This window comes from Podarcis gaigeae (assembly GCF_964106915.1).
Source record: "Podarcis gaigeae genome assembly, chromosome: 9".
NCBI lineage: Eukaryota > Metazoa > Chordata > Lepidosauria > Squamata > Lacertidae > Podarcis > Podarcis gaigeae.
The window spans coordinates 9,787,735-9,803,396 of NC_139685.1; the positions used below are offsets into that span (position 1 = coordinate 9,787,735).

The 15,662-nt window shown below is 46.8% G+C and overlaps 1 protein-coding gene across 3 annotated transcripts in view; it reads right to left on the reverse strand.

Annotated features, from left to right (window-relative positions):
* Positions 1-13,608, reverse strand: part of FAM184B (family with sequence similarity 184 member B) — a 72,280-nt gene extending 58,672 nt beyond the window's left edge. For 2 of the 3 annotated variants that reach the window (XM_083754884.1, XM_083754883.1), the window contains exon 1: positions 12,864-13,608. In XM_083754884.1, the coding sequence (XP_083611010.1) occupies positions 12,864-13,004 (141 nt within the window). In that variant the 5' untranslated portion in view covers positions 13,005-13,608. The remainder of the gene's footprint in view (positions 1-12,863) is intronic. The other variant, XM_083754882.1, reaches the window with a different exon arrangement.
* Between the last annotated feature and the right edge of the window lie 2,054 nt (positions 13,609-15,662).

Sequence of the window (15,662 nt, forward strand, 5' to 3'; positions counted from 1 at the left end):
ATGGTGGCATACAGTACATCAGAGCTTTCCAAACTTTTCGTTGTTGGCGACACACTTTCTAGACGTGCATCATTTCGTGACACAGTAATTCAGTTTTACTACCAAGGTAAAGGTAAAGGGACCATTAGGTCCAGTTGTGACCAACCCTGGGGTTGTGGCGCTCATCTCACTTTATTGTCCGAGGGAGCCGGTGTAGAGCTTCCAGGTCTTGTGTCCAGCATGACTAAGTCGCTTCTGGCAAACCAGAGCAGCGTACAGAAATGCCGTTTACCTTCCCGCTGGAGTGGTACCTATTTATCTACTTGCACTTTGACGTGCTTTCAAACTGCTAGGTTGGCAGGAGCAGGGACTGAGCAACGGGAGCTCACTCCGTCGCTGGAATTCGGACTGCCGACCTTCCGATCGGCAAGTCCTAGGCTCTGTGGTTTAACCCACAGCGCCACCCGCATCTTTTACTACCAAACAAGAGGTTAAACTAACCCCTTCCCAGCCCCGGAAGGAGCGCAGGCATCATTCACACAACACACCTAAACACTGCAGCCAACACACTAACATGTCACTACACACAGTTTGGAAAGCTGTGCTATCCTTTTTCTGAGCCTCTCATCAACCTTTGTGACGGAGGTATGCCATAGACACCCATGGGGAGGTCAGAAGAAAAAAGAGGATTGTGTTCTACACTGAAATAGGTTGTGTAGAAGAAGGAATTCTATGCATCTTTTCTATACAAGTAAAGGCGCAGGCTCTCTCGTCATCCTGTCACTCAGAGCGCATCATTGTTGAGTGGGGATTTGAACATGAGCCAATCTAGTCCAACACTCCCTTTCCTTTCTGCCTCTTGTTGTAGGAAGAAACCATTAATGAGGATACTCACAGGAAGGTGATGAATGGCAGATGTTAAAGGTAAAGGTAAAGGGACCCCTGACCATTAGGTCCAGTCATGACTGACTCTGGGGTTGTGGGGCTCACCTTGCTTTATTGGTTGAGGGAGCCGGCGTTTGTCCACAGACAGCTTTCGGGTCATGTGGCCAGCATGACTAAGCCGCTTCTGGCAACCAGAGCAGCACACGGAAATGCCGTTTACCTTCCTGCCGCAGTGGTACCTATTTATCTACTGGCACTTTGATGTGCTTTCGAACTGCTAGGTGGGCAGGAGCAGGGACCGAACAATGGGAGCTCACCCCGTCGCGGGGATTCAAACCGCCGACCTTCTGATCAGCAAGTCCTAGGCTCTGTGGTTTAACCCACAGTGCCACGTGTGTCCCTTATGGCTGATGTTAGAGGCAGGGAAAGGAAGATCTCCAAGGTAGAGACAGCAGTATTCCGGATATGTCCAAGAAATTCCAAGCATATGGCAACCCTAGTCTTAGAGTACAAAAATGGAAGTCTCTCTGCTGACCTTTCTAAAAGAAGATTCTATCTCACATATCTTGGTGAGACTTCAGCTTTTAGTGTTCTTGTGCTCAAAACTGAAATGACAAAATTTAATTCTCTATTTCCTGTATAATTAACTGAACAAAAGTGGTCCACAAAGCAAAGCAGAAATGTATCGGATACCATAAATCTGATTTATAAGGGTAACTGAAAGCTCTAAGTGTAATTGCAGGAGGCTTTCGAAAGATCAATATACTACAATATAGTAAATGATGTGAAAGCACTTTTGGAGGATCCTAGAAGAGAACAAATACCAGATGATTTCCTATTTACAGTATTTTTACTCATCCCTTTAGTCAGAACAAAAGAATTCTTAGAGAAGCTCTCAAACCTTTTTTGTATGATGAACTAAACATGTATTGATAATCATTTGTTGTCCTACACACCAGCAAAATAAATATGTGGAAATTTAAGGTTTGGGAGATGAACATGTTAACTTCACTGAAAGTTCAGTTTGAAGAGGAAATGGCTGATTAGAATTAGCTCCATAAAAGAGGCAACTGAAATATTTTGCATTATTTTTTGTTCTAAAGAATAAGTAACCCCATTCCAAGGAATCTGGACAGTTAACAATACAGAACAATCATTAATTAGAGAAACTGTAACTAATTTCAAGCACTGGAAATGAAGTTTTTACAGTGCTCTTTCAATAGTGTTGATTGATTATTGCTTTTATTGTTCTGTTGTATATCTTACTGTTTTAATTTACACTGTAAACTGCTCTCAGCTAAACATTATGAAGTGGCATTTAAATTTCTTAATAAAACTTGGCGTATTTCTGGACTGTCTTTTTTGGGTGAGATTCAATCACATACTGGCAAATTTAGATTGCTGCTTTCAGGCACACATTATTAAATACTGCGTCTTGATGAGTTTTCTCCCAAACAAGCTTTGATCTGAATTGGAAAAAATAATGACCTAGTTGCATTTTAAGCCAGTGTTGTGTACGCAGCCCATGTGTGGAAAGAATTGTGGCCTTAGAAGGCAATCCTGCATTATACTGACCATAGCTGTCAACTTTTCCCTTTTCTTGCGAGGAATCCTATTCGGAATAAGGGAATTTCCCTTAAAAAAAAGGAAACGTTGACAGCTATGATACTGACGGACCTGGAAATAACATTCAGTGAGATAAACAAATTGTGTTTTCAAATAAATAGTCTTAGGATGTAAGGGCATGGATACTTAAAAGATGGATTTGCACAACAAATGGAAGAACTTGTCATTTTTGTGATTATTTTAGACCAAAGGAAAATCAAAAATGCAAATGATGTGCGGCTTGGTTTTCTATGTTTATGACCTAAACTCACCAAGTGTTATGCAACGGAGATTAGTCGTGATCTGTGGTCCTTGGTGCACTTTGCTGAATTGGGGTGCCAAGCTTTTCAAGCGCAGCATGCAAAGTTTGACACGCAACTTCCTCTAACCACAATAAAAACCGATAATCTCATTATCCATGTACTGGTTTCTCTAATGGGTCCATAAATTATGTATTCCAAAGAATCAGGAAATTCAGAGCTCAGGAGAAAGGCAAAGATAACTTGCTTTTGAGATTCCGTTCATCTAGGAAACGCACAGCCTGCTGCTTCAAGCTTCATTAGCTCCCTTATTTGTCCGCTCCTCCTTCGAAACAGCTGCACGCGCAGAGACTTCTGCTGCTAGGCCCTGTCTGTGCATTGATATTGCCAGCACACTTGTCTTCTCTCGAATCTCTGCCTGCTCTGTGTCTTTTTCTCCGCTTTCAGCCACTTTCCTCTGCTACCGTATTTTTCGCTCTATAGGACACACTTTTTCCCCTCCAAAAATTAAGGGGAAATGTGTGTGCATCCTATGGAGCGAATGCAGGCACCTTGGCTTCAGCGATAGCAACGTGAAGCCTCCGAAGCGCAGAGGGAGCGCTCCCTCTGCACTCCGGAGGCTGTGCGCACCGACCCCTCTCGCTCTCCAGGCTTCAGGGATAGCCGCCTGAAGGGTTCTTTTTGCTGAAGCCGGGAGAGCAAGATTCTCCTGGCTTTAGCAGAGAGGGAGAGCTGCGCAGCGCCCCTTCAGCCAAGCGGGAGAAGAAATGGAAGGGGCTCCGTTTCTCCTGCCGCTTCGCTGAAGGGGCGCTGAGCAAAGAGGGGGAGGATTTTTTTTTTCTTGTTCTCTCCCTCTAAAACAAGGTGCGTTCTATGGTCGGGTGCATCCTATAGAGTGAAAAATACGGTATTTACTCAGGGTCAAAACAGGTGTGGCATGAAACGTGTGAATGCATGGTAGGTGTCTTGTCTTGCACTTGTAGTGTTAGGTTTAACCCTCTGCACCACCCACCATGTTCTGCATTGGGTCAACCTCCCCTCCTCTCTCCCTCTCTGGAGGCACCAGTGATCTGCTGTGCTGGGAAGTTGGGAGAGTGATGGCGCCCACCTGTGCTTCCTCACGGCCACTACTGTGATGACACATGGGTTATTGGACTGGGATTGTGTGGGACGTATCATCACTGAAGCAGTAAAATACAACATTTCCTGTTGCCCAGAGTGGACACACAGGGGAATGTTGCTCCAGACATGGAGGACTACCTTTCATTCCTGCTCTCCACCATCCGCCCCCTGTGTGTGGCCAGGTAGATGGGCATGACCCTGGCAAACCCTATAAAAGGGCTAGTCACACAGCCATCTTCTTCTTTTGTGATCCTGCTCTCTGCTGGCTCTTAGCCAGCAGCACATGGCTCATCCTTACAGAGGATGGAAGTCACAGGGTAGAAAGTCTGAGGCCCGGCCCAGACGTCTTTTCTCTACAAATGAAACTGTAACCGCAAGATTAAAGCCTGCCTTCAGAATACAGTGTTAAAAGGTAAAGGTAAAGGGACCCCTGACCATTACGTCCAGTCTTGGCCGACTCTGGGGTTGTGGCACTCATCTCACTTTATTGGCCGAGGGAGCCGGCGTACAGCTTCCGGGTCATGTGGCCAGCATGACTAAGCCGCTTCTGGCGAACCAGAGCAGAGCACGGAAACGCCGTTTACTTTTCCACCAGAGCGGTACCTATTTATCTACTTGCACTTTGACATGCTTCGCCACTTATGCATGCACACAAGTGCCAAATCGCGCCGTGCACCTGCGCAGATACAGCGCCTCAGGTTGCGCTTTTTTCCTGTTGTGAATGGGGCTCTGGAATGGATCCCGTTCACAACCAGAGGTACCACTGTAATTTCTTGGAGCTGCCCTGGTCCTGAAATCTGCCCTGGAGTAGGTTAAAAATCCCACAGATTGAAGAACATCCAGGAATATCCTGGTCGGTGCTTCTGTGGGACCTTCTGCTGCCCAGCAAGGCCCTCCGCCATCATAGATATATATCATGATATATCGAGATATTTAGCTGGTGGTATATCTTGAAGTTGAAAACGGGCTATTGCCCAGCCCCAATTTCCACTATTGATTATATTGTACTACTGCACTGATAGCTTTACGTGTTAACCAGCTTATTCCTGGAAATTGCAGGGTATGTGTCTCTCTCTGTGTGTGTTTCCTTTAGAAGTTTTAGCTTTCCTTGCTTGCTGACAACAGTTATGTGTTTTGGCAGTTGGACAGATGGTTGTTCACAGAAGGTGGCACAGTTCTACTGAATGAGTCTTGGGCAGATGGAGGTATAGGAAAAGCAGACAAGGGAAAGGAGATCTAAATTGGGGTGGGGATTGAGATACTGCAAATTAATTAATAAAGCTGTAAGCGTGAGGAGCACCTGTCTCCCAAAACACACCCGCCTGGAAGTGCCACTAGGTACAGTGGTACCTCGGGTTAAGAACTTAATTCGTTCCAGAGGTCCGTTCTTAACCTGAAACTGTTCTTAACCTGAAGCACCACTTTAGCTAATGGGGCGTCCTGCTGCTGCTGCGCCGCCGCTGCATGATTTCTGTTCTCATCCTGAAGCAAATAGTACCCGAGGTACTATTTCTGGATTAGCGGAGTCTGTAACCTGAAGCATCTGTAACCTGAGGTACCACTGTATTATGGGCAGGGAGCTCTGGTGAAGAAGAAGAAGAAGAAGAAGAAGAAGAAGAAGAAGAAGAAGAAGAAGAAGAAGAAGAAGAAGAGTAGTTTGGATTTGATATCCTGCTTTATCACTACCCTAAGGAGTCTCAAAGCGGCTAAAATTCTCCTTTCCCTTCCTCCCCCACAACAAACACTCTGTGAGGTGATTGAGGCTGAGAGACTTCAGAGAAGTGTGACTAGCCCAAGGTTACCCAGCAGCTGCATGTGGAAGAGCGGGGAATCGAACCCAGTTCTTAACCACTACACCACACTGGCTTATTTTACACATTTCCTACTCTCTTCCCAGGTGCCCTGCTTAGCAGTTTGCTGGCTTTTGATATTTGCACTTGAGGATGGGCCAAAGAGACAGAAGAGGGATTCTGTTAGTCTCACAGAAGTCTCCTTGCCTGAGCCTGGGACTTACTGTTTCAGGGCAGTTCAACATCCATGCTGTTCAACTAAGCTACATTTTACTGCCTGTGCAACCTTTCTGACTAATGTATGGAAAAGCACATGAACCTGACCTTTGGAGTGTTTGTAAGTAAACCATCTTTTAACTTACCAAATGTGTGGTCTTTTCCTATTCTGGGGGAGAAAGGAAACTTTGGAAGGCGCTTGGAAGGGCATCTTCTAAAGGTCTAATAGCCTATATTTCCATGCTTTGCTTTGATGCATATTTTGTGGGTTTTAAATTTCTGCTGGAGTTCTCTCACCAAAGAGTACTTGCCCAAAACTTGGATCTTGGCATCCAGGAATTATGCTTTCTATACTTCGTTTTGCACCAGCACCATGTTGACAAAGAAATGTTATCACATGGGAAATCTCAGCAAGGTGAAGGCTAAAAAAATGCTGCAACAAAGAGTTTTGATTACTCTAGAACAAATTGTGGTGGGCATGGCATTGCTGTTTCAGATGTGACTCCCTTTCTGTGTGTGGTTGCTGCTGTTGTTCCCTTTAAAGCAGCTGAGGTCGTGAAGAGGGCTCTAATTTGGATCAGGGCCATAGCTGTCAACGTTTCCCCTTTTTTAAGGGAAATTCCCTTATTCCGAATAGGATTCCTTGCAAGAAAAGGGAAAAGTTGACAGCTATTATCAGGGCAAGGGTGCCCTACCTGTCTCAACCCTACTCTGCCTTCAGTGCCAAGATTTTGTCCCTCCATAACAAAAAATGTGCTTTTAGCTAAATTTATACACACACTCATCCTGATGGAAGCATTGAGTTAGGCTATCTGCTTCCAAACTCGCCTTATAGTCTGGTGAACGAGGCACCAGGACGCAGGTTTATAATGAAATTAATACTTTAGCCGGCCAATCTGACATCCTTTAAAATATCCCATCGGTAGTTATTAATAGCTGTCACTGATCCTGTGTGACATTTTCGATTACAGCCTTCCTCCCATGGAATCTCAAAGGCCTTTACAGATATCCTAGCAAAATGCCTAGCAGGTGGGGTTTTTACAGAGGGAAGGCTTGCATATCCTATGAAGTACATCACAGTTCTGCGCAACCTACATAGAAGGACACATTGCCTTTCTTTTGGGGATCTCTCTCAGCAGGTATCCAGGCCATTGAGTATCAGGGAAGCAGGAAGTTTCCCTCCCAAATGCATTGCTTAAAGTTTCACTGGGATGCGGGTGGCGCTGTGGGTTAAACCACAGAGCCTAGGACTTGCCGATCGGCGGTTCTAATCCCCGCGACGGGGTGAGCTCCTGTTGCTTAGTCCCTGCTCCTGCCAACCTAGCAGTTCGAAAGCACGTCAAAGTGCAAGTAGATAAATAGATACCGCTCTGGCGGGAAGGTAAACGGTGTTTCTGTGCGCTGCTCTGATTCGCTAGAAGCAGCTTAGTCATGCTGGCCACATGACCCGGAAGCTGTACGCTGGCTCCCTCGGCCAATAAAGCGAGATGAGCGCCGCAACCCCAGAGTCGGCCACGACTGGACCTAATGGTCAGGAGTCCCTTTACCTTTACCTTTAAGGTTTCATTGAGAGTGTCTGCTTGGTCAAAATGTTTACTTGAAATGTGACAATTCCTCTTGTTCTGTGTTCCTCCTGCCAGGTAGCTACTAGAGAAATGGACTTTTCAGTGGTCGCACCCTGGCTACCTAATGCCTTCCCAGGAGAGACTTTGCCTAGCCAGGCGCCATTTTGGCACCAGGTGAAAACCAGACATTTTAATCTCTGCTACCTTTAATCTATTTTATCTCTGCCAAATGTTTTTTAAATTGTGTTTATGATCTATTGTGTTTGTTTTATTGTATGGTTTACTCATTTTTAACTTTAAGAAGACACGAATCCTTCTGGATCAGACCAAGGCCTACTAGTCCACCATTTTATTTCCTACAGTGGCCAACCAGATTCCTCTCCCACAACACAACTGGCCTGTCCCACCAGTGATATTTTTCTAGAAAAAGAAGTGCCAAAACTCACAATGAATGTCTGCCATGTTCTCTTAGAATGGCATTGGAGCTCACCTGAGAGGTGCCAGAACTGAGTTCTGGTGAGTTCTGGCTGAAAAGATGTCCTGATTTTAACCTGTTTTAGTATTTTAACTTCTGTGCGGCTGTTAATTTTTCTTGAGTTTTTCTTGTTTTATCTTCTTGTAAACAGTTGGAGGCTTGTTTGTTTTTTATGCAATAAAAATATGAATTACTGCACTTACTTAATGGTGCTGGCAACAAAAAGAACCCAGTACTTATCACTCATATTCATTCTGACCTGGGATGTGCCATGAGTGAGCACAGTGCGTCTAAGTACACGGCACAAGTGTCACTTGTTGTGAGTGATGTTGACAAGGGCCTTGGAGGAGTTTGAATGACCTGTTTGCTTGAACCTTGCCAGCCATGTCTGCTTACTGCTACATCTTGCTGCCTCCAAACCAGGGAACTATGGTCTCCAGTTTTAATCCCAAATAGGGTCTGAAGTTGTTTTCATAGTGTGCCTTGGTATCCTGGCTTGTTCTGAAGCTGATAGCCATACATTCCCAGTTCGGATGAAACATGAAACTGTGGTTAATTAGAGGCTTCCTAGTTTAACCTAGTGCTTGCTGATGGGAAGGTCGGCGGTTCGAATCCCCGCGACGGGGTGAGCTCCCGTTGCTTGGTCCCAGCTCCTGTCAACCTAACAGTTTGAAAGCACATCAAAGTGCAAGTAGATAAATAGGTACCACTCTGGTGGGAAGGTAAACGGCGTTTCCGTGCACTACTCTGGTTTCGTCAGAAGCAGCTTAGTCATGCTGGCCACATGACCCAGAAAAGCTATCTGTGGACAAACGTCGGCTCCCTTGGCCAGTAAAGCGAGATGAGCGCCGCAACCCCAGAGTCATTTGCGACTGGACTTAACTGTCAGGGCTCCTTTACCTTTAAAGGTAAAGGGACCCCTGACCATTAGGTCCAGTCGTGGCCGACTCTGGGGTTGGGGCTCTCAACTTGCTTTATTGGCTGAAGGAGCCGGCGTACAGCTTCCAGGTCATGTGGCCAGCATGACTAAGCTGCTTCTGGCGAACCAGAGCAGCACACGGAAACGCCATTTACCTTCCCACCGGAGTGGTACCTATTTATCTACTTGCACTTTGATGTGCTTTCGAACTGCTAGGTGGGCAGGAGCAGGGACTGAGCAATGGGAGCTCACCCCGTCGCCGGGATTCGAACCACCAACCTTCTGATCAGCAAGTCCTAGGCTCTGTGGTTTAACCCACAGCAGTGGTGTAGCGTGGGGGGTGCAGGGGGGCCCGGCCGCAACATCTGGGGGTTAGGGTTAGGGGTGCAAATCCACGGGTTAGGGGGCGCAAATTACTTGCCTTGCCCCTGGTGCTGACAACCCACGCTACGCCACTGACCCACAGCACCACCCGTGTCCCTTTACCTTTAGTTTAACCACAGCATGTGGTGAAAGGGCTGAATGGTGGGTAAAAGGCCACACTTTCTAGGCACTTTATAGATCTGTGTTTTAAAGCGCCATCTCCAGCTGCTTCCCTTAGAACGGTGATGTGTTGTTTACAGACCTATAAACTTTAACTAACCGTGTATTTGGCCATTTAGCTCATGTTTCCTGTAGAATCAAGGTTTATTCATGTGTGAAGTTTGTGCATCCATGCATATAGATGGAACTATTACAAAACACATACTTGGTCTTCTGAAAATGTATAAAAACTCACTCGTGTATACATTTCTACATACTGTGTATTATCCATGCACAAAACACATGGTTTGTCATTATTAAGGCATGAGTGGAAATCACAAACAGCAGATCGCAGAAGTATGCGATGTTCACATCCCTGAGCCGTAAGCATCTAAATAGGTTTGTTGTTTTCGCTTTTGCATATTCATGACAAAATCTAAACTTAAGAATAGAGTTGCTTGTGTAGAAACTGGAACCTCCATTTTTGAGTGCCCACACATAAAAGCCTCCTGGAAATTACAGGTCACATACTACCTACAGACCATCAATAGAAAAAGCTCCTTTTAAAACAGATCACAAGCAGCTAAATTATATGTTGTGTGTAATTAAATGTTGTAGAACATAACTGAAAAGCTTCCTATGTTCCATCAATTGCAGAGTATGGGATATGGTTCTTAGGGTGTGGGGGAAAGTAGCTAAGCAGGTATGAATATCAAAATGCCTACAAAAGTGTAACAAAAATTTTTAGCCCATTTCTAGCACACCCAGACCAAAATGTGTACAGTCGTACCTTGGTTTTCAAACAGCTTAGTTCTCTAACGTTTTGGCTCCTGAATGCCGCAAACCCAGAAGTGACTGTTCTGGTTTGCAAACTATTTTTGGAGGCCAAATGTCCGACGGGGCTTCCGTGGCTTCTGATTGGCTGCAGGAGCTTCCTGCAGCCAATCAGAAGCTGCTCTTTGGTTTCCGAATGTTTTGGAAGTCAAACAGACTTCCGGAACAGATTCCGTTCGACTTCCAAGATACAACTGTATTCAGTAAGGAGGTCAGAGCTATGTGGTATATAAAAACACTTGCTACAAGGTTGCTGTTAGCAAGATTGTGTATCCATAGCTGAATTAATTGACAGGTATGTTTCATTTTCTACTGAGATGAAGGGACAAGGTTTCAATGGCACCCATGTGGGATTTTTGGAGAGGAGATGGTATGGGATGAAAAGGTCAAACCACTCTTCCTTCATGCTGAAATCCTGATATGCATCCTCACAAATGCTATTCCTATTAAAATGCAAGAAGCCCAAGGGAATCTCAAATGGTAAATGTATCCTTTAGTCTGGTTCACTGAGCAGTTGAATTTCACTTACGGGAGTTAGAACCCACAAGTAAGCGTAGAATTAAAGGATAGGCTGACAAAATATTTGAAATGTGCTGATCTTGTTCAGTTCCATATTCAGGCAGAAACTACCACCCACAAACCAGATCTATTAAGTTAATTAGCATGGACTATAATCAAGCAATATTATCCTAAGCAGAAACAGCAAGGCTAAGCATATTTTTTTTTAAAAATTGGAAAGTAAATAAATTTGAGGGGCAGTGCAAAAAAAAAAGATAGAAAACACAATTATTTTTTTACAACTGATATATTAATTATACTTTGCATTGAGCTAGGAAACAAATAAAATGATGGGAGAGAGGAAGGCTATCCACTATAATATACTATATTAACTAAATGTCCAGTAAAAAAAACTGAATGACACAAATGTCTTGCAAGAAGTGCAACATATTAAAATGGTAGCATCTCCTTCAGGACACTCCCAAATCCCTGTGTTAAAATAGCATATTTTATTCACATAGGGTGAGGCAATTTATGTATTTAGTGGTATCTATGCCCAGGACCAACTCCTCTCCACCAAGAACCAGAACTGTTGCTGTGGAGATGACAAGATCTCACCGCTCAGAATCCTGTTCAGAATCTATTGTGCAAAATCGAAATCAAACCGAAACACCAAGAGAAAACCCTGCTATTTTCAATTCTCAAGTTTTCTTCTCCACCACCGCAAGATTCACTTCTTGATGTGCTTTACTGTGTTAGGCTGCAAGCATTGGGCCAATAAGAAGATACAGCTGCATCACTCTGCCTGTCCTGCTGCCCTCACCAAGCCTCTGAGAAAGCTCACTGCTATCATCTGCCACCAGGGCCGGTCCAAGACATTTTGGCGCCTGAGGCAACAACCCCCAAAATGGTGCCCCCTCCCTGCCAGGGAGAAAGGGATGAGTAAATCTCTACATTAGGCATGAGTGGACAAGAAAGACTGATGTTGGGATCTGCTGCCCCTAGGGGGCCTGCCGCCTGAAGCGGTCACCTCACCGGGCCCCTTGGGTGGGCCGGCCCTGTGGCCACCTTGAAAACCTACTCCGTTGCTGCACCCTGGAACAGAATACAGTGGTACCTCAGGTTAAGAACTTAATTCGTTCTAGAGGTCTGTTCTTAACCTGAAACTGTTCTTAACCTGAAGCACCACTTTAGCTAATGGGGCCTCCCGCTGCCGCTGTGCCACCGCTGCATGATTTCTGTTCTCATCTTGAAGCAAAGTTCTTAACCTGAGGTACTATTTCTGGGTTAGCAGAGTCTGTAACCTGAAGCGTATGTAACCCGAGGTACCACTGTACAAGACGCAGCTGAGCAGCAGTACTGTACAGTGGACCTCCAGTACTGTACAGTGGTACCTCAGGTTACATACGCTTCAGGTTACAGATTCCGCTAACTAAGAAATATTACCTCGGATTAAGTACTTTGCTTCAGGATGAGGAGAGAAATCAGGCTCCGGGGGCCAAACAGCAGCAGGAGGCCCCATTAGCTAAAGTGGTGCTTCAGGTTAAGAACGGACCTCCGGAACGAATTAAGTTCTTAACCCGAGGTACCACTGTATTTCTATTAAACATTCTATTTCCTCATTTGCGCCCTTATCCCGACTGAAAGGACAAGTTCTCCGTTCTCTCCACGATAGCTACAGGTTTGCAGGCAACATCCAATATTAGCACTGCAAAAAATAGAGAGAGCAAAACTTCCCTGGCGGTTTGCTGAAGATCGACTCCACCACGTCGTTAAAAACAGGGCTAATTTCACCATGCAACTTGCAACCAGCGCTGGCTGCTGCTTTTTTCCCATTGTTTTAAATCGCTAGACTACAGAGGATGGAGGCGGTCAGGCGTCAGAGACGGCCGATCTTTTCCATCCCAAGAGGAAAATCACAAGACTCTGGGAGAGAGTTTGGGGAAGGTACCCCTAGGGTCATCTAGTCCAACCCGCTGCCATGCAAGGATCCCTCTCTGTCTCTCGAACCCACGACCCTGCGATGGAGAGTCTCGCGCTCCACCGACGGAAACTAAAGTTTCTAGGCGTTTCCCTTCGTTGGGAGATGAAAAGCACGCGTAAACTTCTCCTTGCCTGCAGCAGCAGCAGCAGCTGCCAGCAACCCTCAACACCCACCCACACCCCGTATTGTATTGTATTTATTTATTTTACCTTGGTGAGCTGGGCGATCTTCTTGCACATTTTCACCTGCAGGTCCGGGTCGCTTTCCTCCGACGCGCTGCGCGCAGGACGCGCTCCCGGAGCCCCGTTGCAAGTCCGGGGCTGGGGGATTTGGCTGGCGCCGGAAGCCATCGGGGAAAAATATCTCCGCGTGCTGCGATCGCCTTGTCGTGACACACACACACACACACACACACACAGCCTTCCCTCGCTAGCTAGAAAATAGAAGAAACACGGGGAGCCCTCAACTTCCAATTGCGCCTCGCATGCCGGCTAAGCTTCCCTGCTGCGCCCGATCCACAACACAAGGAAGCCGCGCGCAAGGAGAAGGCGAGCACCCCGCGCGCGCGCGCGCCCACTCCTCCGCCCGTTGATCATGGCCCTCCCCTCTCGGCGAAGGGATCGGCCTCCGCCCCCGAGAGATGAGACCACGCGGGCGGGATGCTGCGCATTCCCTGGCGGAGACGCCAGAGCCGCTTGCCCGCCCCCGGAGAAGAAGGAGCGAAAAAAGGATGCAGCCGCGCCGGATTAAACCCGGGAGAGAGTGAGTTTGTCTGGCGCAGCGTCCCGCTTCGACAGTGACCGGGCGGAGACGTCCAGGGCGAGCCAGGATCCTGCCCACCCCGCTTGGGTTCCCAGCAGCACCTCTCCTTCAACGCCTCCGCGCGCCGAGGTTGCCTACGGCTCAGTGATGCACTGGCCTTTTCTGCCTCCTCGGAAGCTCCTGCGCAACTTCTGGCAGCAAATGATCCCATCACTTTAATAGCGCAGGAGAGAGACACTCTCAGCAGCAGGCAAGCCAAAATGCAGCCAAAGGAGACTTTGGGTTTGGGGCTTGGCTACCAATTGGTGGATGGGATGCGGGTGGGCTGTGGGTCAAACCACAGAGCCTAGGACTTGCCAATCAGAAGGTCGGCGGTTCGAATCCCCGCGACGGGGGTGAGCTCCCGTTGCTCAGTCCCAGCTCCTGCCAACCCACCCCCAGCTCCTGCCAACCCACCCCCAAGCTAGCAGTTCGAAAGCACGTCAAGGTGCAAGTAGATAAATAGGTACCGCTCCGGCGGGAAGGTAAACGGCGTTTCCGTGCACTGTTCTGGTTCGCCAGAAGCAGCTTAGTCATGTTGGCCACATGACCCGGAAGCAATACGCCGGCTCCCTTGGCCAGTAAAACAAGACAAGTGCCACAACCCCAGAGTCTACCTATTTATCTACTTGCACCTTGACGTGCTTTCGAACTGCTAGGTTGGCAGGATCAGGGACGAGCAACGGGAGCTCACCCCGTCGTGGGGATTCGAACCGCCGACCTTCTGATCGGCAAGTCCTAGGCTCTGTGGTTTAACCCACAGCGCCACCCGCATCCCTTACCATTTGGTAGCCAAGCCCAAAACCAAAGTCCTGTTTCGATGCGTTTTGGCTTGCCTGCTGATGAAACTGAATGTGTGATGATTGATAATATTGTCATTTATCCATTTTAGACCCCCAAGTAGTTGCAGTTGCCAGGACATTGTCCTGTTCGCCTCTGTACAGTTCCATCCTTATTTCAGACATTGTCATAGATTGCAATATTTAACTGGTGATAACATTGCAGTGTTTAGCTGGTGAGTTACTGTGATGTTGAAACCCAGATATCGCCTAGGCCTTACACACATTGTGATGCACGATATATTGCCAGCTCAAATATTATGAATCAGTTATCATGATATGAATTTCAAACCGGTGTTGGACGATATAATGATATAATGCCCAGCATAGAATTGTGGCGTTGGAAGGGACCCTGTGGGTCATCCAGTCCAGCCCCCTCAATGCAGGAGTCTTTTACTCGAACCCACAACCAACTGAGCTACCCTGGAAATGAATGTTGTTTAGAAAAAGAGAGAAGGTTGCACGCGTTTGAGAATTTAACATTTTAAAAATAAAAATGCCAACCGTCTTTTTAAGCAAAAAGCGCTTTATTTATTTTGGAGGCGGGTTGGATTTTCCACAATAAGGAACTCAGGTGTGCAGGAAAAACATCAAGACTGGAGGATGTGAAGGTTAATGCTCATGCATCACTTTTGTCTGCAATTGTTCAGTAGTCAATGGATTCCAACAGAAGTCCCAATGGAAAATGGGCTGTCCAATTCACGGCTGCCACACTGTCAAGTTCTTACCAGCATCGTGGACGGTTGCAGTCCCATGCGCATCTACGTGGGCAATCTACCGCAGTGACCTCTTTACAACTTATTCCCACTATACACACGTAGGATTGGGTGGCATAGTGGCCAACCTGTACACCCACACACCCACCTCATGCAAATTTTCTCGGAAATAGTTTCCGAGTTCATTGAACACATGCTGTAGTAAATGTGCACAAAACGTCAACTTCAAAGGAAGTTTTACCTGTCCCATGTTGCAGAAAGAACAAGAAAATTGGTCAGCGGGGTGGGTAAAGGTAAAGGGACCCCTGACTGTTACGTCCAGTCGCAGACGACTCTGGGGTTGTGGCGCTCATCTCGCTTTATTGGCCGAGGGAGCCGGTGTACAGCTTCCGGGTCATGTGGCCAGCAGGACTAAGCCGCTTCTGGCGAACCAGAGCAGCGCACGGAAAAGCAGGGTGGGTAAGTGGATCTAGAAGAGTGACTAGTGGGGTGCCACAGGGTTCTGTCTTGGGTCCGGTCTTATTCAACATCTTTATCAATGACTTGGATGATGGACTCAAGGGCATCCTGATCAAATTTGCAGATGACACCAAACTGGGAGGGGTGGCTAACACCCCAGAGGACAGGATCACACTTCAAAACGACCTTGACA